A 26,437-nucleotide genomic window follows, 5' to 3' on the forward strand; every position below is an offset into this window, starting at 1 on the left:
AACTTAAAGCAACTTAAAGAAGTCCAGATGCTTTTCTTTGCAAGCTCCTTTGAGTATTTATAACAGTATTTATAACAGCATGTTTGCACTGAAGCACCGCAACAATTTCCTAATGTTGTAAACCTGCTCAACATTTGGCAATAAAACCCTTTCTGATTCTGATTGCCTGGACCTGGTGAACCTGGTTTATCTGGACCTCATGAACCTGGTTTGCCTGGACCTGGTGAACCTGGTTTGTCTGGACCTCATCAACCTGGTTTGTCTGGACCCAGTAAACCTGGTCTATCTTGACCTCCTGATCCTGATTTATCTGGGCCTCATGAACCTGATTTGTGTGGACCTGGTTAACCTGGTTTATCTGGACCTCATGAATAATGAATGAATGAATGAATACATTTTATTTAAGAAAGCGCCTTTCAAAACACTCAAGGACACTGTACACAAGCAATAACAACAACAAACATAACAATTTACAAAATAATAATGATAAAACGTTGAGCAAATAGATCAAATAAATTAAAGTAGCAGGATGGAAAGATTTATGTGGAATAGGCTAATGTGAATAGGTGAGTTTTGAGTCTGGACTTATATAGAGGGATGGAAGTGATGTTCCAAAGTCGGGGGCAGAGCAACAGAAAGCCCTGCGCCCCACGGTGGCTAGTCGGGGGGAAGGGATGGAAGAGAAAGAGAGGAGGAGGATCTGAGATACGGAGAAGGAATGGTGATTTGAACCAGGTCAGAGAGGTATGAAGGTGAGAGATGATGGGTAGCCTTGAATGTGTACAAAAGTATCTTGAAATCGATGCAGTATTTAACCGGACGCCAGTGAACCTGGTTTATGTGGACCTGGTTAACCGGGTCTATCTGGACCACTTCACTTCACTCTTATCTCCTAACAGACCTCCTGACATTGTGGAGGTCCTTCTTCTGTTGCAGACGAACCAGGTGTGACCTTAGCTCTGTGAATAAAGCGGGAGGAGCTAAATTCACTGTCTGCTCTTCAGGTGGAACAGCCAATCAGAACAAAGAATTATTGAACTAAACTTCTGTCAGGCTGGTTTCTGATGTTTTTATGTCTAGTTCTTATAGAGATTTTGCTCTTCAGCCTAACTCTGCTGAGCTCAGGTTCAGCTCTGTCACAGGTTACTGAACCAACCCCATCTGACAACTTCAAAATCAGCGACCTAAGCTAATCATATAGGGTGTCACCTAGTTTAGCTAGTAAGAGTCCAACACCAGTTTGGGCCAGACTCTTTTACTTAGCTGAACATCAGCAAGCTGAAACGAAGCCATCAGTCATTGTGAGACAGCACAGTGGCATTCTAGGAACGTGTAACAGGATAGTTTGAGAGCCAGCTGACAGCTGGGCTCTGCTCTGATTGGCTGGCAACGGAGAACCCATAGACCCTCGGTTGGTGAGCTGCTGGTTCCAGGAATCCTTTCAGGTCCTCCTGGTCTGATCCAGACTGAGCTGACCTGGCCACTCAGCTGCTGGACTGTGGTGGTCTGCACACACTAAAGCAGAGCAAACATTTTACTACACAGAGATCCAACAGGTAAACTCTGCACACCTGGGAAAGTGTGACCAACCTGCTGCTGTTAGGACCATAGGATGAAGGCCAAAGAGAAGAAGAGAAACAGGAAAAGGAACTGAAAGAAGAAGAAAGCAGTGCAGAATCTGTCGATGTCAGAGGAAGCAGTTTTTTACATACATGTTTCTGTTCGATTTGTCTTTACCTTCTCTTCCAGCTCTTTAATCTGTCGTTTCTGTGCTTCTATAAATTCTTCCAGCTCCTTGTTCCTCTGACAAACACAACATCATTGATTACAGACTACAAAGGAGAAATCATAATAGTGTACCTGTGCTCATTTCAGTGGTTTACCTGTTGGGTGAGCTGCAGTAGTTCCATCCGCTCTCGAAGGATTTGGGCATCTCTCTCTCTGAGCTCACACATCACAGTTCGTTTCCACTGGTCCATGGCTCTCCTCAGCTCCTCTCGCTCTCCCTCTGTCAGACTCTCAGACAGTCGACCCTCCATCTTTAATCCCTCTATCCTGGATTCCTCTTCCTGCTGCAGAGCCTCAAACAACATGGCCTCCAGCTCCAGGATCCTCTGGATCAAAGAAACATTTTTGCGCTGTCATTGTTGTTGCTCAATCATCCAGCTAAGGAAATCCCAAAATGTTGATCCTGTTCATTTGGATGTTTTCAGTGGGAGAAACGTTTTGTCACTCATCCAGGTGCAGGTTTCCCTAACTTTATAAACAGGACATTTGCACAATGACTGAAACGAGCACCACTGAACAAACAACGGGCCGTGAAGTCATTTCCTTGGTCATTAATATGCAGATTGTCATGGCCATAGATTGACAACCATTGATCACAGCCCACTGATCAACGGGCCAATGATATCAGAACAGGCTCAAAGACTTGCTCTCAGTTATTTGGTTGACCTCTCCACAGTACAGGTTCAGCTATTCACTGACCTTATGGGCCTGATCCATCGACTGCTTCCTGTAGTCCAGCTCTTCATCCAAGTAACCTTTCTGCTTACTGAACAGCTCCTAGAAAACAACAGCATCTTCACTGGCACCACATTTATTTACCCCAGACAACAACTTCCCAACATGGATACTGCTGCTTTACAAACCGCTAAGGCCTTTTAATGTTTTCTGTACAAACAGACTCCGACATATGAAAGAGTTGAAACTAAAAGCTTCCTGTCCAGCTCGCGATCACCACGCTCTTCTTACTGGACCGACTCACCACAGAGCACTTATTTTAGCCTCATAATTCAGATGGATCTAGTGTCATTGACCAGACCACAGATCAGATCACATGATTTCAGCAAGTAGAAAAAAGTCCCAACAGAGACCAGATACACTTTGTCTTTCACCTTCTCACTCTCGATGTCCAACATTTTCTGCTGCAGGGCCGATTTTGTCACTTCAATGGACTCCAGCCACTGAAAGGGGGTAAAGAGAGACAGGTGAGCAGACAGGTAGACAGAGACAGGCTGGTCGTAAAGCAGATATTGATTGTGCACTGTCTGTCCTCCTCATCAATCCAAGTTCATCTTTAAATTTCTGTGTATGTTCAGCTTTATTCACAGAGTTCACACAGATTTGTGTGAACTGTTTCTCACCTGAACTCGTTCATCCCAAACAAACAGTTTAGGAGCCTCAGGTGACGCATATGAACAAACGACGAGGACCGGGCTGTGTCACGGGATACTAGAGTATACTGAGTACTACTTTTCAAAGCTTTTATTAACCCACAGATGCTGGAGAATCTGGGAACCTCATCAACACTCAGCATCTTTAAATCTCACCTAAAGACTTGTTTTTAAATGTTTCTGACACTTTTCTGTTTTTCTGTATCTTCCTGCAGTAGGGCTGCCACAAACGATTATTTTGATAGTCGACTACTCACCGATTATTTTTGCGATTAGTCGACTAATCAGATCATCATCCATTGGACGTAAAACGTACAGCTTATTGCACCAGCAGCATCTGCTCTTATATAACTATCATTAGCTTACAGCTTTAAGTGTTTAAGGTGCTAACTAAAAATAAAGACAAGATGATAGTTTATTATATTATTTATTATATTATAATTTTAATGAAATTTGCAGATTGTTTCGGTGAAGTTTAATAAACTCCTTGCTATCTAAAATATAACAGGACACCGGAGTAAATTCTGGAGCATCTCACACTTCTGATAATCAGCTGTCTGCTTGACGTTTATTCAGCTGTGTAAAAACTTTAATCTCAGCCAAACCGATTTACTCAGGAACAAATAAAATACTAAAAAAAGCCAAACAATAACATGTTTAAGTTATCTAAGTGACTCATATGTTTAACCTGAGTAGCGAAAGACGGCGGTGGGTTTGAAAACAATTTGCCGGGAGTCCGGTGTTCTCACGGCTCTAGTTAGCCTAGCCCCCGGCTAGCTATCGAGCTAGTGGGTAACAGACGTCTCCGAAAACGTCGGAGCGCTTTTGAAAATATGCGGTGTCTTGATAAACTGAGCAGATATTTGAGGTTTGCACAGCTACATTCTCGCCTGAAAATATGTTAAACGTTTATTTTGTGACCCAGAAAGAATAATAAGAGTAAAGTTAAAACTAACAAGCTGCCGCCATTGTTGGAAACTGAGCTGGGCTGCGCTATGAATTCTGGGACACAGCTTCTTCTTCTTCGGGGTTTAACGGCAGCTGGCATCCTTGTACATGCAGTGCTGCCATCTTCTGTTTCAGTCCGTTATTACACTCTTAAATCCTGCTACTTATTCCTGCGTCCTTTGGGATCTTACTAAGCTTCAAACGACACGTCGACTATTAAATCAGTCGTGACTAGTCGACTAATCATGGCAGCCCTATCCTGCAGACATGCAAAGTACCTGTTGTTTGAATTTATTCTAGTCCATTAACAAACACATGATGGTAAGAGCCAACTTAGCTGGTGTTCATGTTTCTTGAATCACATGGTATTTTTGCATGTGCACACATTTCATATTGTTACCTCGCAGAGACAGAGCAAACAACTTTGTGAAACAATAGCGACGAGCTGTCTGACTGTTCACCTGATACCTGCCGAGATCAACAGCAACTTTACGAGATCGGACTGATCTTATGTAAACTTTGATGAGCCGTCAGTTATTCCACGTCCTCAATCTCACTATGCGAACCTGCTTTTTCCCTGTGCCAATAACTCTGAGAGGTGCAAAGAATAAGAAACTTTATCTGCATCCTGTCAGAGAGCAGAAACCTCAGCTCTCTGAGAACTGACAGGTGGGACGCTCACCTTTTCTGCTAGAGTGAGTACCGTCCGGGCATGTATTACCACCACCTGCTCTTCATTGGACAGATTCTACAGAAAAACAACATGTCAGCAATATATAAACAACACGCTCAACATGGAAAGTATTGTTGTCCCGACACAAACTCAGATTTATTCACTGATCATCAGAAAGGACTCACTAATGAAACAGGGAACGTGTCACCACGGTTACTAAACAGCATGTTTACAAAATGCACACATTCAACACACGTGAAGCCACAAGCGGATTACATGGATCACATGTTTCAGTGACACAGACATGTACAAAATAAATTCAACATACACTTACGGCGTTATCTCCCAGAATGTCCAGCTTCTTCATCAGCTCACTCATCACAATGTCCTGATCGGCAAATCACAAAAACAACCATTACACAGTGAAAAAATAAACACACACAAGTAGACGGCAAGACACAAAAGCAAAACAACTCAGTCACAATTAAAAGCTAGAGAGTAAGGATGTGTCTTCAGATGGAGAGACCCTAATTTGAAGAAGCAAACTGTTCCAAAGTTTACACACAGCAAAGGCCCCTCCTGTGTTTCAGTCAGAAGCAGCCTTCAGTTTATAGCATGAGATAAAGATCAGAGAGGTACGGCGAAGCTTATCCACCTAGAGACTTAAAAACAAGCAATAACATCTTAAAATCAATTCTATAACGTGCTGGAAGCCAGAACGCAAACAAGCCTAGACGGGGAAATACGGTCGCGTTTACGCCTGCCTGTCAGGAGCACACGTAAACACGCGAGAGCTGAAGATGAGAGAGCTGCTGCCAGGTCTGGATCAATTACTTGCATTAGCTACTCTCTCAAAGCCTTTAACAGCAGTTTCTCAATATGAAGAAACATCAAATAACATTCCCAGACTTTTGCAAAGGCAGTTCTGCTTTTCCCAGAGGGTCAAGGTCACCCTTAAGAGAAGAACGAGGGTCAGAAGGTCCACATAGGACAATCTCAGCTTTTTGATTGTTCACATTCAAAACATTTAATGCCAGCCATGATTTAATATCATGAAGACAGTCACGCACACTTTCAAAGTCTGTAGAATTCTTTTTAAGAGGAAAGTAGATTTGTGAATCATCAGCAAAACAGTGAAAAGAGAATCCATATTTTCTGAAAACAGAGCCTAATGGGAGCATGTGAAAGGAGAAAATGCTGGGCCAAGGGTGGATCCTTGAGGGACTCCACATGGATGGATGGATGAACCTGACAGAAAACATTCTGCTGCTTAAATAGAATCTAAACCAATCAAGGGCAGGTGCCTTAATACCCACAGCAGTCTGGACACTACAACACCATGACCCACTTTATCAAATGCAGTGCTCAGGTCTAAAAGCACTTAAATGGCATTAATAAAAGATCATTAAAAACTTTTAAAGGCATAGTTTCAGTGCTGTGTAGCGCTTTGAGCCTGGCGCTGGACGCAGACAATTTTCTCCAGGACTTTGGACACGAAAGGGAGCTCAGAGAACTCTGGCAACATGAATTATAGTTTGAAGGCCAAGAGAAACAGAATAGAACAATCCTTTAATTGTCCCACAAGGGGAAATTTGGTGATGCCCACCTGATTTATTTTTCCAAGTGGATCATTATTCATCCACTTGATTGATCTTTATTAATTATTTATTCTTTTAAGTTATTACAATTGGAACAGACAGGACCCGTGGATAGAAAAGGGAAAGACAAAGACAAGCAACCTTCCAAAAAAGGAGAGGGAAAGAAAAGCAGAGGGGAAGCGCGACAGAGAGAAAAGATCAGCTGGATCACCTGCTGGCAGAAAGAGGAGACCACAGCAACAACCTAGATAAGCAGAACTAACAGTAAATAATAAAAACTGAGCGGAGCAGCACACAACGACAACGCATGGAGGCAGCAGCCAAGGAAGAAGTGTGTGTCTGTGAACACAGGTGTGGACAAACAGGTACTCAGGTGTGAACACCTGTGTGTGCAAGCGCACTTGTATTCATAAGGTTCCTCCATGTAAGTGCAGCTGGATAGTGTAGTGGTAAGACTACACATCCCACTTTGGAGTGGGAGGTGCAAGTTCGATTCCCACCCAGTATCCACTAAGGGTCCAAAGGGACCAAAGCCATGGACCAAAGGGCTATTACTGACAAAGCTTGTTTGTTTGTAATAGTAGGTGTTGCGAGCCATGAAGCAGGCATGGAGATGATCCCAGACATCCAGAGGCCCCCCAGAGCACCGGAGGAGCAGCTGCGTACATCACCATTGTGGCGAGATCGCCACAGGCTCCGCCAGCAGCCGCCAACCGAAGAGGGGACTGAGCCCCCCACCCCTGGAAGGGGCCTGACCGAGCAACGGGCGCCGGATTGATCCAGTACACGGCATGGTGTTAATAATCAGACAGTAGGTCCAATGGTGTCAAAGACTTATTATGTCGAGGCTTCAGACGGGACACTACTTCAGTGCACCAAGAAACAGGTTAAAGGTGTGTTCAGGGGTATTCAGCACAAACAGCATCGACATGTTGAGGATGATTTTTAGTTATCTTGCATCACAGGGATGTTTGTTCTAAACTCCAACCTGAGCTTTTCTTAATCCAGATCTGCTGCTGCGACTCTACCGGCCTCTGATGTGAATGCGACGACTTGTGTTTGGAGGCGGTTTGACCCTTGAATCTGTGACAGACTAATTTCTACGTCTGTGACTGAACACTGACCAAACTTCAGCGCCTAAGGGTTCACAGATGCAGCGTGAACCCTAGAAATAAAAAGCTGTGAATGGTTGTCTGTCTCTGTATTAACCCAGTGACAAACCTGTGACCTGTCCAGGTGTACCCCGCCCATCGCCCTATGACAGCGAGGATGTGCTGCAGTCCCCCCACAACACTGAATTGGATAAAGAAAACAGATGGCTATAATAGATTTATCTCACTGCTGCTTGATGATCACAAATTCAATAATCTTCTGCAGCGCTGCTGTCATCGTTTTTGCAGCACTTTATTTTCTTTTACATTTTTATAGCTCTGTCAGCATTCCTCTAATAACTCCTCTCACTGGAGCAAAAGGAGCTCAGCTGATCCATTTGTAAAGAGAATGAAATGACAAATCAAACGCACCTTTCAGGCCCAGTTTAACAGTGAAAGTGTAGCTTAGTTCAGCCAGCTAACACAGCGAAAGCCTGGATATGCTGAATATGCTGGCAGTGCACCCCTCAGAGATATTTACAGGTGCACTCAGGTGTACTGACGGATGTACTCACAGTGACTCCCTCTGCCTCACAGTAAACCTGTAGAGGACTGAGGCCTTCAGGGAAATGGAGCTGTTGGAAATTGATGGCGGGTGAGCGCCGCTCCCTCTCCTGAACAGCAAACAGAAATCACAGGTAAACGTCTGGAAGTTTGAGATGCTGTTACTGGCATCTGCAACGTTTTCACCTCTAACTCCAGGATCCTGAACTCCAGCAGCTCGTTCTGGTCTTTGGCATCCTGGATGTCGTTTTTCAGTCGCAGCTCTTCACCTTCCATCTGCCTGACCTGCAAACCATCCGTTGTTACGTGTGACATTAAGTCTATTCTCAGCCAAATACCAAATATACCAAATGCAAGTTGTTCTTTTTGATTCAGAAGAATTTGTGTGTATATTTACTGAGACGTCACGATTGACAAATGCGATTCACCTTCGCCACCAGTTCCTGATTCCTCCGATACAACGCCTGCTTCTCCTCCACCCACTTCAGGTCCTGAGACACAGACAGAGCGACCGCACTGTCAATGTTGTGATCGTGTGATCTGTTTTCAGACCTGTTCTCTGTTCTCATCACACGTGTTCGGCTGTGTTCCACAGAGAACCACTGGTTTTGCTGTTATATGTTCAGATATATATTGAAAACTATCTATTCAGGATTGCATACCTCTCATCATGACTCTTAGTCTATTTATACCTTGTTTAGCTTTTATACTTGTATGTTTATTTTTTTTTAAATTTTTGTTTACCTTGTTACTAGGGGTGCAACGATACTCGTATCGATATTGAACCGTTCGATACAGTGCTTTCGGTTCGGTACGCACAGGTATCGAACAATACAACATTTGTAATTTATTTTATCAACTTTCCTTCTGACGATGCTGTCTGTGTTGAGCGCTCAGTGGATCTGCGCTCGACAGTGCAGCCTAGGCGGAGTAGTCGAACGCAGATTCACTGAGCGCAGCGCAAGACAGAAGCTAAGCTCGTTGCAACATGGCAAACTGAACCTCCCCCACCCTCATTCAGATCTGGCCTTTGGAATTATTTTGGTTTTCATGTGACGTATGACCCTGAAGGTAAGCGCGTCATGGACAAAAGTAAAACAGTATGTTGGATGTGCCACGCAATGCTCAATTACATGGGTGGGAGCTAGTGTGTTAGCGCGGTTAGCTCGTTAACGTGTTGGCCGTCCAGCCCCACGCACGGGGCGATCCGCGGTAGCTCGTTAACGGAGATTTGCCGTGTTGTGGCGTTAACGTCATTTCAGATTAACGCTGACAGCACTAGTGGGAACACAACGAATATGACTGCACATTTACAACGACATCATCCTAGTGCAAAGACAAGTGGAAGCAGACAAAAACAACAGGCAGCATGCTACAAACTTTACCCGAGTCATTTAGACAGCCGTTAGCACAGGATTCTCCTTATGGGGACCTGATATGTTTAATATGCTGCTGAGAATATAGCCCAGAAGAAGCGGATAGTAGAGCTTTTATTTTGAAAGAGCCATTTCTCTGTAATAAACTCTCTTTTCCAAAGATGAGTGATTTCTCCAGCAGATAGATTTATTTTATTACTTTGTTGTTTCAGCAACATTAAATTTAAAAACTGTACGTTTGAGTTAAAATATATATTTATAATTTTAATAAATGACAAATTAAAAAGGCATGAACATTTTTTGTATCAAACCGAACTGAACCGTGAATTTTGTGTATCGTTGCACCCCTACTTGTTACAGAACACTACACTCCAAGCTGCGCATGTGCACAATTGCAACTGCTGGCACGGTCTCTGCACACAGAAAATCTGCGTTGCGCACAAAAAAAATAATCTAACCTGAATTGAAATTAAAATTAAAACTTCAACAATTCTGTTTTGCAGTGTTAGTCAGTGACTGGCTGCTCCCGTATGGGAACGATGCCACCTTATCCCACAGTCCAGCCAATGATGCGATTCACATTCGTATATACGCAGCTAATCAACGTTGTTGACAGGCTATGACAGCGTCCTTATGTGCCGACACCGGTGTGCTGACACTAATTGGCTGCTGCCGGTCCAAACAATTTGATTTTTGATTTGACTGATAGTTGTTGAATAACAAATGTTGTGAAGCTATATAATATGTATATAGCAGTTGAAATGTTTTAGTTAAATCCTTATTGGTTAAATATATGGTTTGTTTATTTATTTATAAATTGTGTACACAGGAACAAGAATGTATTTAGCTTAACTGGCTGACATTTTTGTGTTATTCTTGTGATTTCTTATTGGCCTTGTTTATTTAATGCAGGCCAGGTGAACCTTTTTGGGTATGGAAAAGGATGGTGAGCCAATGAACGGCTAGGAGCAGGACTCATTCTGCATTCAAGCTTCCACTGGACTGGTAGGAAGCTATCAAAGATGACGCTCTGTCCCCATTTTCCGAATACACTGATTTCCACAATCATACACACCATTTCCCCCGTTTATGGACAATAGCGCTTGGACATCTCTCATGGACATTCAGATAAAACTCATTGACTTCAGTGTGGATCAGTGTTTTTGATGTTAACATGTGTTATTTATGGGGAACTTTTTTTTTTCTTGTTATTTTTCTTTGCTTTCGATTAAATACATGGTACCTGCAAAAGCATTTTGTGTTGTGTGTATTTATTAATTACTGCCCATCAGCTCCAGTAGCATTCCTAAATCTTCTGATTAATAATAACCTAATATTTCACTCAATACCTAGCCTGTATTAATTCATTAGCGCTTCATCAGTGTTACACATACTACCCTTTAGGCCTAAGCCCCGGGTGTATAAAGTGTTTGGCTCTGCCTCTGGAGTCAACAGTGTCCATGACACACAACGTAACGTTCGATAATGTGTCATGCGCAAAAGCATCAGCTCTAAGAGCCGTGCTTACAGAGTGCTTTGCAGTGAATCAGAAGAGTCGACTCCCATGAACAAGAGCCGGCTCCTCCTTTCGCTGCTCAGCTCTCACACAGTTGCTCAGCTATGCTCCAATCCCTCCATATTGTGGCCAATCACATGCGAGGTTATAGGATAACATCATTATGTGAAAAACAGAGAGGATGAGAGACACGACAGTCAAGTGGAGCGTGCGTCCGTCCTCTCAGTAAGTGCTAACAAATATAACTGTGTGGATTCCTACAGCATCCACACTATTGAGTTCCTGTTTCTCTTTATTTCGCTCTTTATGGGCGATTGTGGTTCAAGAGTTGGGAGTTCACCTTGTAATTGGAAGGTTGCCGGTTCGAGCCCCGGCTTGGACAGTCTCGGTCGTTGGGTCCTTGGGCAAGACACTTCACCCGTTGCCTACTGGTGGTGGTCAGAGGGCCCGGTGGCGCCAGTGTCTGGCAGCCTCGCCTCTGTCAGTGCGACAGGGTGGCTGTGGCTACAACGTAGCTGCCATCACCAGTGTGTGAATGTGTGGATGACTGGATATGTAAAGCGCTTTGGGGTCCTTAGGGACTAGTAAAGCGCTATATAAATACAGGCCATTTACCATTTATTCTCTATTCCACTATATTCTAGTTACTTCTGTACGTTTTCTGGCACTTAACTAGTCCCACAGTTTTTATCTGATTTTCACCATTCAAACATTTAAAAATTCTGCTATTTCTGCTATTTCCTGCTATGACTTTTGGTGCTCATATACTTTTTGAGATATTACATTTTTATGCAATTTTTTTGTCCCATTGAAACGAATGGACCAAATTATCAGTGTGGTCATTGATTTTGCTTGCCAGGGTGAACTGTGTTTTAGCTCAGTGAGATGAGTAGCCGTTCTCAGAGCGGGAGGCCCGGGTTTGAATCCCGCCTATGGCAACATTTTTTTCAGGTAACAGTTAAACTTATCAACACAAATTTCAGCTTCTTCACCCCTTTTCAGCAGAATTATTAGTTTTTTCATTCCTTTTCGGGAAAAATTCCAGATTCTTCAGCAGAAACTTCCGCAGCACAACATTCCGTTTCTTTTCAGTTTCTTCACCTACTTTCAGGACATAGTTTTACTTCTTCAGCTGTTTTTAGCAGATTCCCCTACACGGCATTCATGCAGCATTTTCGCAGGAAATGCAACTTTTTCTAGGTTAAAATATTTCTGCCAAGTATTATTTTTCCTCTTCGTTATTGCAGTTCTGCTAAGTAATTACATTTTTGCTAAGTTCCTATGCTTTTGCAAAGTTATTACCATTGGTGCAACTTTTCAGCTATTTTCAGCAGACAGCTTCAGCGTTACAGCATCCACACAGCATTTTCGCAGGAAATGCAAATTTTTCTAGTTCTATAAAGTTGTTCTATATAGCGTGTAACTGTTCATATAGAGCGTTATTAAATTTATTGCTAATGCACATTGACTTCTGAGGAAATTTTAGATGGCACTCATCAGAAAGGCTGCTGGCCCCTGGTCTAACAGATCTTCAGGATGAACATGGATCTGGTCAAGCATTCAAAGATTTCCTCTCACCTTTATCCATATTTATGAGAGAAAAAGAAAAAGAAAAGTCAGGGCGTGCTCTCCTGAACTACCTCTCCAACCGTTTGCACCAGCAGAAATGGCAGCTGATGGAGCTGTAATGTTGTGTAACTCTGGGCATGTGCAGTAGAGGTTCAACCTACAGGAAAAACAGTGCTTTGGACACACCAAATTGTTGGATGTGGAGGTTTTACACCCACCAAGCACCAACATGAAGGTTTTGCCTCTTTCTCCAGACGTTAAGGTCAGAGCTCGAGGAGGAGATACGACCTGCCTGTCACTGTGAGTGGAGACTGTATCACAGCTGTGCCTCCTGCTGGCTCTCTATGGAGTACAACTGTAGTTTACTCTACCTCTGTATGGCTCTGATTGGTTCTTTGATTAGCTTGAAGACACACCCCTTTATTGCAGGATTCTAGCCTAGAACCAATCAGAATGCAGATAATATTCTCATTCACCTGCCTCCTCTTGGTTTTATCCTTCTGTAATTTTTCTGCGTTTTAGAAACTCAACAGTTTTGCATGTTACCAGTCCTTGCTGCTTCAGCGCTGATTCCAGATCTGAAACTCTGCTCTGGTATCGACTGATCTCACTCAGCAGCTGCTCTCTGGTCTGAAACACAAAGAATACAACCGTCAACCTGTTAGTGCCTTGCTTCATTGCAGCTAATGCAGCCCTCTGTGCCCCCACCGGGGTCACCTTGATCTCCTTCTCTGCATCGTAGTTTCCGCCACTCGTCTCCGCTAACAGAGCATACGCTCGCTGCAGCGCTTGGTACTCCTGAGTCAGCTGACGGTAACGAAGCTCCGCCTCCTCATGCACGCATAACTAAAACACACAAAACCCCAACTTCAGACCAGCGAGTCAGAGCAGTAACTGAAACAGTCTCAAGCTCTCATTGTTGCTGTCATCATGAAACGTAATACAGATAGCACAACCAATCATGCACAACTACACACATATCAGCCAATCAGACACTTGCAAGTCGCTGCTGGACGTATAAAAAACATGGCTAATATCGTGCCACTTCCGATTTAAAAGCTATTTCAGAAATAAACTCAGCTCTGTTTTTAATTTAATGACTCTATTAGGACTGATGCAGTTAACTGTTTATAGATCAGGGGTGTCCAACTCCAGTCCTCGAGAGTTTTTAGACGCATCCTTGGTCCGACACACCTGAATCAAATTTATGGCTTGTTCCTAGGCCTTTGCAAAACTTGATGGGATGCTGAAGAGGTAATCCAACCATCTGATTCAGCTGTGTTGGAGTAGGGATGCATCTAAAAGCTGCAGAACTGTAGCTCTCGAGGATTGGAGTTGGACACCCCTGTTATAAACACTGGCAGCTTAAGCAGGTTACAACTTAAAGTACCTGAAGGATGTTTTGTTGTTACTATATGAATTATTATTTAAAATCTAGCAAAGGTGGATCTTTGAAGGTTTTGTCTTTCTGTCGGCTCTCCATCAAAGGCTGAGCGCTGTCTGTTCCAAGAGTCAGAAACTACCAGCTGTTTCCTTTTACATCCCACTGGACTTAAGGACACGTTTGGATGTCCTCACCTTTGGAAACAGTGGGTGTGTGTATGTGTGTGTGCGTACCTCGTCTGGTTCAGTATCTGGAGTTCTGTCAGTGTGAAAGGACAAAGACGAGCCATCAGAATCCACAGACGCCTCTTCATCATAGCCATAAAACGTCTCAATGACCTGCAGGCAACACACAGAGACACAACGTAGTTCTGAAAACCCACCACAAAGTGCCATAACACCATCAAGACATCCTCCATTTTTCTACATCACGCCCAGTTCAGGATGCTTTACAGATCATCAGAGATCTGATTTCTGGTCCAGAAGAGCTGACCAGAGTTGGTCCAACCAGCTCTCAGTATGTTTACATGAAATCATCGAAATCTGATGATTGGGCTGTAACCTGATTGGTCAAAGCTAATTTAATTTGGAGCTGTGACAGGAGAAGACTCTGAATTAGTAAACGACGTTTAGTTTGTGACCTTTTAATATTTCAATCATTATTCAGAAAACACTGAATGTCTGTCACCATGGTGACTTAATTTAAGGAGCTTGTAAAAACACAAGCGACTGGACTCGTTTAAGTTTCTTGAAGATGTTTCAAGTTTCATCCAAGACGCTTCTTCAGCTGTAAAACCAAATAGTGGCATGTCCCTTATTTGATCATTACCCTCATCACAGGAGCCAAAGTGTGAAAAAAGGTGTAGTTGCTATTAGCAGAGGTTTAGCGAGAGCATTTAGAGAGCATCCTCACACAGAACATGACATCGTGGTTTGGGAACAGCTGTGTGAAGGACCAAAAAGCTCTCCAGAGAGTGATCCGTACAGCAGAACGCTGCTGCAGGATTGCTCTCCCCCCGCTTCAGGACACCTACACCAGGAGATGCCGGACTAGAGCAGCGCAGATACTGAAGGACCCGTCCCATCCTGCCAACAAACTGTTCCAACTTCTGCAATCTGGTAGAAGGTTCAGCATCATCCGGGCAAGGACAGAGAGACTCAAGAGGAGCTTCTATCCCCAAGCCATCCGTGCCCTAAACACACACACCCGCCCTCTCACATCATCTATAATTGACTGAGACAGGACTCTTCCAGACACTAAACCAAGGCACAATGTACATTTCAATTCCTTTAATTTTAAATATGTTTATATTGTCTATCCTGTAAAATAGTCAGATGTCTATTCATATTAATGTACAGAATTCACCTGCTTGCTGCTACTACTGCACATTCACCCAGTGTATATACTATATGTATATATATATATATAATGTTCTTCCTCTACACCCCCCCCCCCCAATTTTTGCACATGTCGAGGAGCGTGTCAGGCTACATTTCACTGTGTTATACTTGTATAACTATGCATGTGACAAATAAAGAACCTTGAACCTTGAACCTTAGCTGAACCATCGTGAGTCATGTGACCTACTGAGATCAACTCACCCATGTGAGTGGGCGTTAAGGTCTCTGTGAAGGATCTCAGAACTGGATTATAGATGGCAGACAGTTGGTGTGGTAAGCCCCGCCCTCTGTTCAAAGATAGCCGTTCACAGTGGACACAGATGCTTCTTTTACTCCTCTTTCAAACCTGTCCTCTCTGTCCAACATGTGAACATTTGCATCCTTAAAGCAGTGACCTTTGTCCTTTAGTACAGCCGAGCCTTGTCCCGTGGAGGTGGCTCTTCTATGTTGTGCGTTTATAAAGTGGATGTTTGGTGTCTCCAGTGTAGAGGTCTGAGCACTCCTCCCTACACTGTACAGCTACGCTACATTGTTGAGGTTGTGTGTGGGATGAACCAGTTTGTGTCTGAGTGTGTGGCTGGGTACACTGGGATGTCGTGCTTGGAGAAGACTCTCCTGAGTTTCTCTGATAAACCTGCCACATGAGGGATGACAGTTGTTCTGTTTGTCCTTCTGATCCTCTCTAGTTGGTGTCTGACCGTCTTTCCTGTGCATCTTAGTTGATTTGATGAAAGCCCAGCTGGGATAACCACATGTTTATGAGCTTTCTTTACATGTGTGTTCCTTTGTTTCCCCTTCTGGCTTAGAGGGGATGTTTTTCCAGGGTTGCAGGATCCCGATTTCCCCAAGTTTGTGTTCCAGAGGGTGGTGGAAGTCAAGTGGGGAGTAGGTACTGGTCTGTGTTTGTGGGTTTCCAGCAAATGTAAACGTTGAGGTTTCCATCCTCCTCAATGTGCCATAAATAGCCCCTACATGTCGTTTCTATTGACGACAACATTAAGCAGACATTTAAAAAAAAGTTGTCACCTGGTTTTACAGTGGACCCTCTCAGTGGACCAAAACTGGAGGTCCAAAAATGACTTATAAAAGACGTCGCTCCAACTTCACTTTACATAATGGGATGCACATTCAGTCTGAGCTGCTGGAGCTTTGCAGCAGGGCTTCATTTGCTGCTTTCAGGAACAAGCTGCACACAAAACACTGAAAGCGTTCTGCACATGAAAGAAATGCTGAGGGTCACCTGCTTCTGATCAGGTAAGCTGGTCAGCCTCGGTTTTCATGGAGATTCAATAGGTAAACAGCTCGCTAAAGAATTAACCTGGCTTCGTCATACACTTCTCTGCACATCTCTTACACACAAACAAAGAAATATCGGGGTACAGGCCTGGCCTCACCCTGCAGGCTCTGAAGGTCCGTTTCCTCCTCCCTGATTCCTGACGCCGGTACCTCAGTAACATGTCTCTCTCCTACAGACAGACAGACAGCAGCATGTTTCACTATTAACAGAAAGACCTTACTCTCAGGGTTATCACTGATTCTATGCATGTTCGATACAAAGCTCACAATCCATCACACAGGACACACCAACAACTGTATTAACACTGGTACGATTCAATACTTACAATCACATTCTTCACATAACCAGCTGTCTCCAGAGCCTGTAAACACAAACTAAGTCTTATTACAGTGAAGTACTGAACTGTAGTACAAGTATAAATGTGTGAGTGTGTGTAGTACTAGTAGGAGCAGTAACAGTATTACTTGTCGTCTGTATGGACACAGTTGCTCACTTAATGGGTTTTTTCACATTGTGGTTCCTCACTGAAGGCATCAAAACTATGAATGAACACATATGGGCTTATGTGTGTCCATCCATCCATCCCCCTCTTCCACTTATTCAATTCAGGGTCGTGGGGGGGAGGGGGGGCTGGAGTCTATCACAGCTGTCTTAGGGCAGGAGACAGGGTAGACCCTGGATTGTTTAAAGATCAGGCTTCAAACTTTCCTTTTTGCTAAAGCATATAGTTAGGGCTGGACCAGGTGACCCTGAATCCTCCCTTAGGCTGCTGGGAGACTCCCATGATGCATTGAGTGTTTCTTCTTCACTCACTATGTTTTTATACAACTCTCTGCATTTAATTACTAGTTATTATTAATCTTTGGCTTCTTCCTGTTGACAGCAGACGGCCCCGCCCCTCCCTGAGCCTGGTTCTGCTGGAGGTTTCTTCCTGTTAAAAGTGAGTGTTTTCTGCCCACTCTCGCTAAAGTGCTTGCTCATAGGCAGTCATATGATTGTTGAGATTTACTCTGGTTTATTTGTATTATTGTAGGGTATTTCTTTTACAACATAAAGCGCCTTGAGGCAACTGATGTGATTTGGCGCTATACAAACTGAACTGAATTGAACTGAATCAGTAGTATGGGTACCTTGGACAGGTCATCAATGATGTGTTGCTGCTCCAGGACTTGTAACCGCAGAAACTCCATCTCTCTCTCGTCCTGACTGTAACCATGGTAACTGGTGGAGTGGCTGCGGTCCAGATCATTTAATGAACTTGGCCTCCTCTGTGGACCACAAAAGCATGGCTGTTACCATAGCAATGGTACGCTAAAGTATTCGATTGCAGTTTGATGGTTTTTCATGCTCACTGTCACCAAGTGCTCGGCCATGATGGGTTGTCTTTTCTTTCATATAGAAATATAACTAAAATGAATAGATGTGGAAGAAATGCTCAGCAGCTGATGCAGCACTGTTTCACTGTGTTTGAATAAAGTATACTATAACTAGGGCTGTTCGATGTAACGATATAAAAACGTCTATGGTTTCATATTACGCTATCGTTTGTTTTGTGGTAAAATAAACAGTTTTCAGCAATATTTTTTCATGGTTTTGATGGTCACGGTAGAATTTCCCAAAGCTCTATTTTTCTCTTATATTTAATATAACCACACTACAGTGGACAAGTGACTGTTTTTATGCGTTGTCATTACCAACAACGATGGTAAAACCATCGTGTGGCTTGTTTATTTTCCACATAAACCTTTCACAATAAAGCTGAAGATCCTGTTGAGATTTTTCAAAATAAACTGCAAAGTATTTCGGACAAGAGTGTTTACGGACGATAAGCTAAGAAAGAGCCCATAAAGAAAATTGCGTCCGTTTCAACTTATGTAACACTCGACTCCAGGTAAACGACGCCCAGCTGAAAACACTTCACGCAAGTTGAGTGGACCAAATTTCACAGAATTTACAGAAAATGTTAAATTTTTGTCTTACATAGGGATATGTGATTTTGGTCATATCGCACAGCCCTAACTATAACAATTTCCCGTTTAAGTGTAATTTCCATTACAGTAAGTAAGTAAAAGTAAGTAAAATGTATTTTCACAGATAAAAATCACAAAGTGCTAAATAAAATAATATAAAACAATGAGAAAATGAATTAAAAGCTTGTATAGAAATGCCTTCAGCTGCTTTTCAAAAGAGTCAATTGAGTCTAAACACCGTAAAGCCAACAGAAGAGAGTTCCACAGCCTCGGTGCCTGTTTTGAACCCAGTACATGGGGCCAACAGTAACTTCTGACCTGAAGACCTAAGTGCTCGGGATGGAGCATGAGGTTTCAACAGGTCAGATGGACTGGGGAGCTTCACCATGCAGAGCTCTAAAAGTTACGACTAAAATTTTAAAATGAACCCTAAAATTTACTGGCAACCTGTGAAGAGAAGCCAGAACTGGAGTAATGTGTGACCTCTTGTCAGTGCCAGTTAAAAGTCTCGCCGCAGCATTCTGTACAGTTTGAAGGCGATCCCGAGCAGATTTGTTGGAAGCACAAAGACCGTTACAATAATCCAAACGAGAAGAAATAAAAGCATGAATCATCTCAGGTTCTGTCTTTGACACCAGTAGTCTGAGTTGACAAATGTTTCTTCGATGATAAAAACAGTTCTGGACTAGTTGTTTGGAAAGATTCACACTGTACTGTCAAATATGATGCCCAAGTTTCTGAGACTCGATTGAACAGGAGGGAGTAAAAAACTGATATGCTGCTTAATTTCTGAGATTATATGGTCAGGACCAAAAATCAAAGTTGTGATTAAATTGTCATTTGATCATTGTTGGATTTCTGACAGACAATTATTTAAACAAGGCAATTCATAAAACTCAGAAGCTTAACAGTATAACTGAATGTCATCAGCATGGAGATGATAATTTGGCCTAGAGGGAGGATATACAGCAAAAAGAGAATCGGACCTAAAACAGATCCTTGAGGTGCCCCAGAAGGCAGAGCTGATGTTTCAGACAACACATGATTCATACAGACAGTAAAGATCTCTCAGATAGATGCGACATAAACCATTTTAAACAACACCAGTAATCCTGAACAAGTCCTTTAGCCTATTTATCAGGATGCTGTGATCAACAGCATCAAAAGCTGAGGAGAGAACCAGTATAACCAGTACGAGCACTCCCCAGAGTCTGCTGCCATCAACATGTCACCACACACTGTAAGTAAAGTGGTTTGAGTCGAGTGCAATTTGTGGAAACCAGACTTGGAAAATGTCCAGAACATTGTTCTTCTCCAAAAAGTTGTTCAGTTGTTCTGCAACTCTTTTTTCCAAGATCTCTGACACAGATGATCATTTTGATATTTTCAGTGTGATACTGAGAGGATGATGGAGAGATAATAGACCTGATGGCAGCGACTTTATTTACAAAATAGTTCAAAAATTCATTACAATCAGATTTAGTATAGACTGGTACATGAGGGATATCGAACAACACTTTGGGATGGTTCTTTTTTTTTAATTCAGTTCTAGCATTTTTTAATCATGTCATTAAGTGAGGAAATTGATTCCTTGAGATGTATCCCATGAACCTCGAGCTTGGAAGCCTTCCATAAACGTTCTAACTTGCGACAATATTTCCTAAAATTCAGAATATTTTCATTTATCCAGGGACAGAAATTTGAAGAATGGACGACACTTTGTTTCAGAGGCGTCCCTGTATATGAGATAGATTTACATTAATTGTTAAAACGTACGTATATATCTGTGTATATGTTTGTGTATATAGGTAGGTATGTATGTGTGTATGCGTATGTACTCCTTTGTATGTATAACTTGTACATATCTTTTTTGTGTAAATGCCTGTGTTACTGTGTAGCCTGTGTTACGCTATTGTGTGTTACACACACTCCCTCAGTAGGTACCCTTAAACTTATGTCTATCTTATCTTCCTCTCCTATCCAAAAACTGAATGTAAATCTACATCCTGCCAACGGAGAGATGCCAAACTGTGTTTCATTGTTCTTGTAACAGTGACAATACAGATCTATTCTATTCTACAAGACACCAAGAGTCCTGCCAGGGTCAAGCGTGGCCGAGAGCCTTCCAGCAGCATCCTGGTTTATAATCGGGATCATTCAATCTTTTGGATCATTGGTGTAAGAGGTGAAAGATCCAAATAAAATGACAAATTAAACTTCAGTCTTGTAATTGGGTTGTCAATGAAGTACCTAAACCCTGAAGTGTGAGTGAATCCTGACACCTGCTGGTAAAAAGCAGTAACTGCGTGTGGAAGCTGGACATCACATCAATTCCAACACCATCACCAGTTTGACTGATACAGAATAGGGTGTGTTAGAGTCAGAGGTTACCATAGTTACCATCTCCAGATTCTCCTGGGTGACGAAGCGAAGCTTGTTATCGAGTCGACGCAGCGCTAGAGCCAGCTCTTCGTTTTTGCGGCTCAGACGCTTGTTCTTGTCCAGAAGAGGAAGAAACTGACTCTCGGCCTCTCTCAGGCGCTTCAACTGCAGAACACACAAAAAATAAAAACATACAGGCAGGAAGAGGACAAGGATTTTATCAAGTAATTCATTAGCCCCAGGTAAGATAACATTAGGGTGACAGTGCCCTACAGTGTTTGTAGTTCTTATGATTGGAGTCCATTAAGCTTACGGTCTCATTTCAAGCTCCATATTTTGTTTCCTGGGCTGGAGAGGCACTGCATGAGTTGCGGTTCATTAGCTGCATAAGGTGGAATGTAACAATTAATTTACTCAACATTACCCTCTACAGGTGTAGCTGCCTTATTAGTTAGGATCAGCCTGGGTTAGAGTTAGGACAATAAAGGGAAGGAGGAGCTAACACGAGACCCAGCGTGAATCTCACCGGGCGTGCTACTGATTGAGAACATTTCAGTCACTAGCTTTCTCTGCCAACTTACTCCTATACAGCTTGAAAACTGTGTTTCAACCAACTTAAGCACTCTGGAGGACCACAAAGAAGACCGGGACAGTAGAAGCAGTATACCTGCAAGTGTTTCAGGTCCATTGTTAAGGGGAAACAAGACACTGACTCCATCCAGCAGCAAAGGAAACATGTTTGGAACGGGCTTCTCCTCAGACTAGCAACATGATGGAGATTTTGGTGTCCATAGATAAAAAAAAACCATCGAGCTTTGACATATACCTGCCCCCACTGGAAATCTTGCATAAAGACTTTCAGGTGCTGCGTAAGTCCGTGGAGTTCAGCCAGCCGCAGGTGAACACACTCACTGCTGTGGCCGGGGAGAGTCGGGGTAATCCCTCAGCGACGGTATGACCCAGATCTCAGACGAAAATTTAAAAAAATCAAGGAAACTGTCGTCGAGCTCCAGGCCTGCAGCATGCTAGGCCTGGAGGCATCCTAGAGAAGGCAGCAAAGGACCTGCAAACTACAGTGAGACATTACATCTAGATCCACCTCAAACTCCACATGGTAAAACATCAGCTTCCATTATGTCCATCATCTGGGACGTAAGCAAGCTGATGGACGCAGACCCAGACCAACTGTGTCCAAATTGGAAAACTTTAAACAGAAAGAGCTGGTGTAGAGCCATGGCTGGGAGCTGACAGCAACAAACTTCGGTTTCTCAAAGAGCTCCTGGAGCAATGCAAAGTCCTGTTCCTGATCTGAAAGAAATTCATCCACGGAGGCTCCTGAGCTGTCACTGTGGTCTATAAACTGTGCATCAGTGGCAGCTTTATCGTGACTAGACCATCTGTAGCTATACTAAGGCCTCTTTCTCATTCTTTTCCATATCCTTTTCCCCTGTTTAATAGACATGTCTACACAGAACAATTCATGCTGGTTTAATGACCACAGCCTGTTTTCTCGTGTTGTTTTTTCTTAAATTCCCCTCTATTTGTTTGTTGTTGTTGATATAACGTCACTTGCGAATGGTTCATTGGTGGCTGCACATCTCAGTTTTCACACCATTTCTCTCTGCACTCATTGTATTTGCTCTGCCTCCAATGCTGTGATTTACTTCACAATCACACAGCACAGGTACATACACAAGCAGACAGACACACACACAGCGATTTAGCGAACATTCAACACCCCACCAGTTACTTTAAACATGAACGCTCTGAGGTTTGTCACATACAATGTTAATTAGTTTGCTTCACGCATGGAGTCGTAGATCAAAAGAGACGGAGATTTGTGGAAAAAGCCACCCGGTCTCTTGACATAAACTCAGCCACTTGCTCATCTTCTCCTCGTCCATCCAGCCCTTTGAGTTAGCCTTGACGATGACGCCGCCCGGAAACTTTTCTTTTGGCAAAGTCTTCCTCTTGAAAATGACCATGGGTGGTAGTTTCTGGCCATTAGCTTGGCAGCCCAGAACTACAGTGGAGGATGACTTCTCGTTCTCTGTGGTGCGTATAGATACCGTACTGGTCCCTGTTTTCTTGACAGTACGGTTCACGGGGATGTCAAAGGTGAGGAGGACCTCGTCCATGCTAGTGATGTGTTCTGGCCGGATCTTCTTTTCAGTGATCTCATTCTGGCAGTAGGTGCTGAAAATGGCCAACTTTTCTTTGTAATCGTTTGGCAGTTGCTGTGAGACTTTAGTTCTTGTGCGGATTGAGAGATTATGCCTTTTCATAAAACGGAAGCACCAAGAAGGTCGCCCTCGAAAGTTGTTAATCTGCACGTCACGTGCTGCTGTAGCCTTGAGTCGAATAGAGACTGTAGAGACACTTCTGCCTGCTGTTCTCTGTTCAATAACCCACTGTTCAATTTTGTCCTCTAACTGCGGCCATCGCGCCGTGTTCCCTCGGAAACTCCTTTTGGTTGTCTTTACTTGTTTTAGGTCATCTTCTTGCTTCCTCCACTTGCGCACCATCGACTCATTAATGCCGAATTGTCTGGCAGCTGCTCTATTTCCATTTTCTTTTGCTTAACTAATTGCTCGAAGTTTAAAATCCGCTTCGTAAGCGTGTCTCTTCGCGGGTGCCATTTTGGAGTCGTTATACACACACAACACGGTAATGTTGTGTTGAAGCACAGTACGTATTACTCCGCGAGGCTCCTGGCAACAGTAACCGTAATGCTCCAAAAAGTGGCACTAAAAATCTTTTTTTGACAGATTTTTGAGCACAGTGTGCCACATAAAACCGGTTCGAGGTCAGTAAGCACAAACCAAAATTCATACATTAGGCGCACCAGATTATAAGGCGCACTGTCGATTTTTGTGAAGATTTAAGGATTTTACGTGCACCTTATAGTGCGGTAAATACGGTAAAACAAAGACATGTAGCCATATTAATTAGCAGAAAAATAAACTTGACCATTAGCAACAGTATTACAGATCCAGAAGGTGGATTTATAATACTTAATTTATGTTTTCAAAATATGAATCACTAAATGTTGATAGGCCCTCCTTTTTATTACATCTTCACTTCACTTTCAGATCACTCTGACATCACTCCTATAATAGGAGGAGACGTCAACCTGGTATTTAATCCACAAATTGATATGCTCAGTACAGCTGTGAGTCAAAGGAACTGGAAGTCTACCGACATTCTCAAACAACACATGAGTGATTTTGGTCTTTGCGATGTTTGGTGTTCATATCAGTGGACATCAGAGTGGGAAAGATAATAATGACCTTCCAGGAATATAACGGTGTTTTTTTGAAAATCAGGAAAGACAAAATAATACACAAATAAAATAGAACCGAAAATGTAATCATTAGAAGCTCCCTATTAACATACAATTAACAACCTGAGAAAACTAAAACTATAGTTAAATGAAATAATTAATAATAATAAAACACAATTTCTGACACAAATGCTGCGTTTGAAGAACTTTAAACATGGCAATAAATCTGGAAAATTCCTTACTAACCAGTTAAAGATAAATTAAGAAAAAACATCTATAAGGATTCAACGGAGAACAGTACTGCACAACAAATAATTAGGAAACGTATATTCACCCCAGATTAATCCATGCTGACATTGAAGAATTTCTTAACAATATAAATCCACTGAAACTAAACGGCTAACAAATGACAGCTCTGGATTCACCTCTCCAGTGTCTGAATTTCACAAAGCCCTACAGCAGGGGTGCCCAATCCCGGTCCTCGAGAGCTACCGTCCTACAGCTTTTAGATGCATCCTTGTTCCCACACACCCGAATCAAATGAATGGCTTGTTATCAGGCCTTTGCCAAACATGATGGCATGCTGAAGAGGTAATCAAACCATTTGATTCAGCTGTGTTGGAGTAGGGATGCATCTAAAAGCTGCAGGACGGTAGCTCTCGAGGACCGGGATTGGGCACCCCTGCCCTACAGCATCTCCCAAACAATAAAGCCCCAGGTCGAGACGCTTTTCCAGCAAAGTTTCATCAACATTGGCACCCACTTTTTTCAGAATGGTAAACCAAATTCAGAATGAACTCTGCCATTGTCAGTGTACTTCTTAAACCAGCCAACATAAGGACCCTACATAAGGAAACCATTTGACCAGGTAAACTGGAAATTCATACACCTCTCCAAGCACATCAGCTAGGACAAACAACCTTACTCCCCAGCTTCAATCTACAGAGGGGCACCAGACTGGGCTGTCTGCTTCCCCCGTTGCTTTTGTCATTTTCATCAAACCACCAGCAGTAGCAATCAGACACAATGTAGATATTAGAGAAATTCAAACTGGAAATACAGACCATACAGTAAGCTTATTTGCTGATGTTTACTTTTGCGTGGTAACTCACAAACCTCTTTTCTGAGGACAGACACTCTTAATATTATACTACTCCATCAGCTGAAGCAAATCAGCAGTTCTGCCTTTGAATTGTAATTTTCAGAACTGCTCCACCACTCCAGTACGGTCAGGTGACATTAATTAAATCTGGGACTCTCCACCATCTACCCTAGAACTGAAGATGAGAGGTGAAATGTCTTCAAGCAACTTGAAGAAGTACAGATGCTTTTCTTTCCAAGCTCCTTACAATCACCTGGATCAACTCTGTTCAGGTCACCTCCTCCGGTCCTAGCTGTCTACTAAAATAGAAAGCGCACGATTAAACAATCAGTCCCAACTGCTCTGCCAGCCCTCATGGAACTGCCTCCGAGCCCGCTGCACAGCCTCTCCTTTCCAGCAGAGCCGCAGGCCAGAACTCGCCACGTAGCCATGACCATCTGTGCCTCCAGCCTATAGAGCACCTTTCACTTAAATGGCTGGAGAGCCAGATACCACTGGGTGATCCAGACATTGAGATCCTTCATGCGGTGAAGCTATTGCAACAGTTTTTGGTCTGAATGAATATCCCAAGAGATAATAACGAAGGCAGTCGACCACCCACCAAATTGCCAGACATTCCTTCTCCACTGTGCTGTATATGGCCTCTGTCTCAGGGCAGTCGACCCCCCTTACCTGCTGGGGCAAAACAGCCCCGAGCCCAGTTTGAGGCATCCATCTGCAGAATGAAAGAAAGGGAAAAGTCAGGGGTGTGGAGCAGAGGTTCCCCACAAAAAGCCTCTTTGACCAGGTCAAATGCTGCCTGGCACTGACCCATCCTCTGGTGCACGTTCTCAAGTGAGATCAGCCAAAGTGTTGGTCAGCTTCATGAAGCCAGACACAAACAGCCAGCCCCAAAAACCACTTCACGTCTTTTTTGGTCATGAGACGCAGGCAGGATGTTATAGCTGTATTTTCTCCATCTGTGGACACACTTATCCAACTCCCAGGTGGCACTGCAGATACTGTACCTCTGTCTGTCCAACCACACACTTCTTCCGGTTGGCCGTCAGCCCTGCCTCAGGCACTCCAGGACCACCGGCACATGCTCCACATAGATGTTGTTATGGAT

General features: G+C 43.2%; 1 protein-coding gene across 8 annotated transcripts in view; it reads right to left on the reverse strand.

The window, feature by feature from the left end:
• Positions 1–26,437, reverse strand: part of jakmip3 (Janus kinase and microtubule interacting protein 3) — a 43,467-nt gene that overhangs the window by 1,885 nt on the left and 15,145 nt on the right. For 2 of the 8 annotated variants that reach the window (XM_086304581.1, XM_086304575.1), the window contains 17 exons: positions 20,954–21,109; positions 17,723–17,860; positions 16,918–16,953; positions 16,690–16,761; positions 14,129–14,233; positions 13,229–13,357; positions 13,058–13,141; positions 8,479–8,541; positions 8,237–8,335; positions 8,062–8,160; positions 5,126–5,185; positions 4,807–4,872; positions 2,898–2,966; positions 2,488–2,565; positions 1,884–2,114; positions 1,738–1,803; positions 32–1,515 (listed from right to left, as the gene is read on the reverse strand). In XM_086304581.1, the coding sequence (XP_086160707.1) occupies positions 1,297–1,515; positions 1,738–1,803; positions 1,884–2,114; positions 2,488–2,565; positions 2,898–2,966; positions 4,807–4,872; positions 5,126–5,185; positions 8,062–8,160; positions 8,237–8,335; positions 8,479–8,541; positions 13,058–13,141; positions 13,229–13,357; positions 14,129–14,233; positions 16,690–16,761; positions 16,918–16,953; positions 17,723–17,860; positions 20,954–21,109 (1,770 nt within the window). In that variant the 3' untranslated portion in view covers positions 32–1,296. Of the gene's footprint in view, positions 1–31; positions 1,516–1,590; positions 1,651–1,737; positions 1,804–1,883; positions 2,115–2,487; positions 2,566–2,897; positions 2,967–4,806; positions 4,873–5,125; positions 5,186–8,061; positions 8,161–8,236; positions 8,336–8,478; positions 8,542–13,057; positions 13,142–13,228; positions 13,358–14,128; positions 14,234–16,689; positions 16,762–16,917; positions 16,954–17,722; positions 17,861–20,953; positions 21,110–26,437 lie in introns of those variants that run through there. The other 6 variants (XM_086304580.1, XM_086304579.1, XM_086304578.1 and 3 more) reach the window with 6 other exon arrangements.

This window comes from Aulonocara sp. 'chitande type north' Nkhata Bay, linkage group LG8 (assembly GCF_057382095.1).
Source record: "Aulonocara sp. 'chitande type north' Nkhata Bay isolate Kocher_YH1m ecotype deep benthic linkage group LG8, A_spYH_male_GT1.1, whole genome shotgun sequence".
Classification (NCBI taxonomy): Eukaryota; Metazoa; Chordata; class Actinopteri; order Cichliformes; family Cichlidae; genus Aulonocara; species Aulonocara sp. 'chitande type north' Nkhata Bay.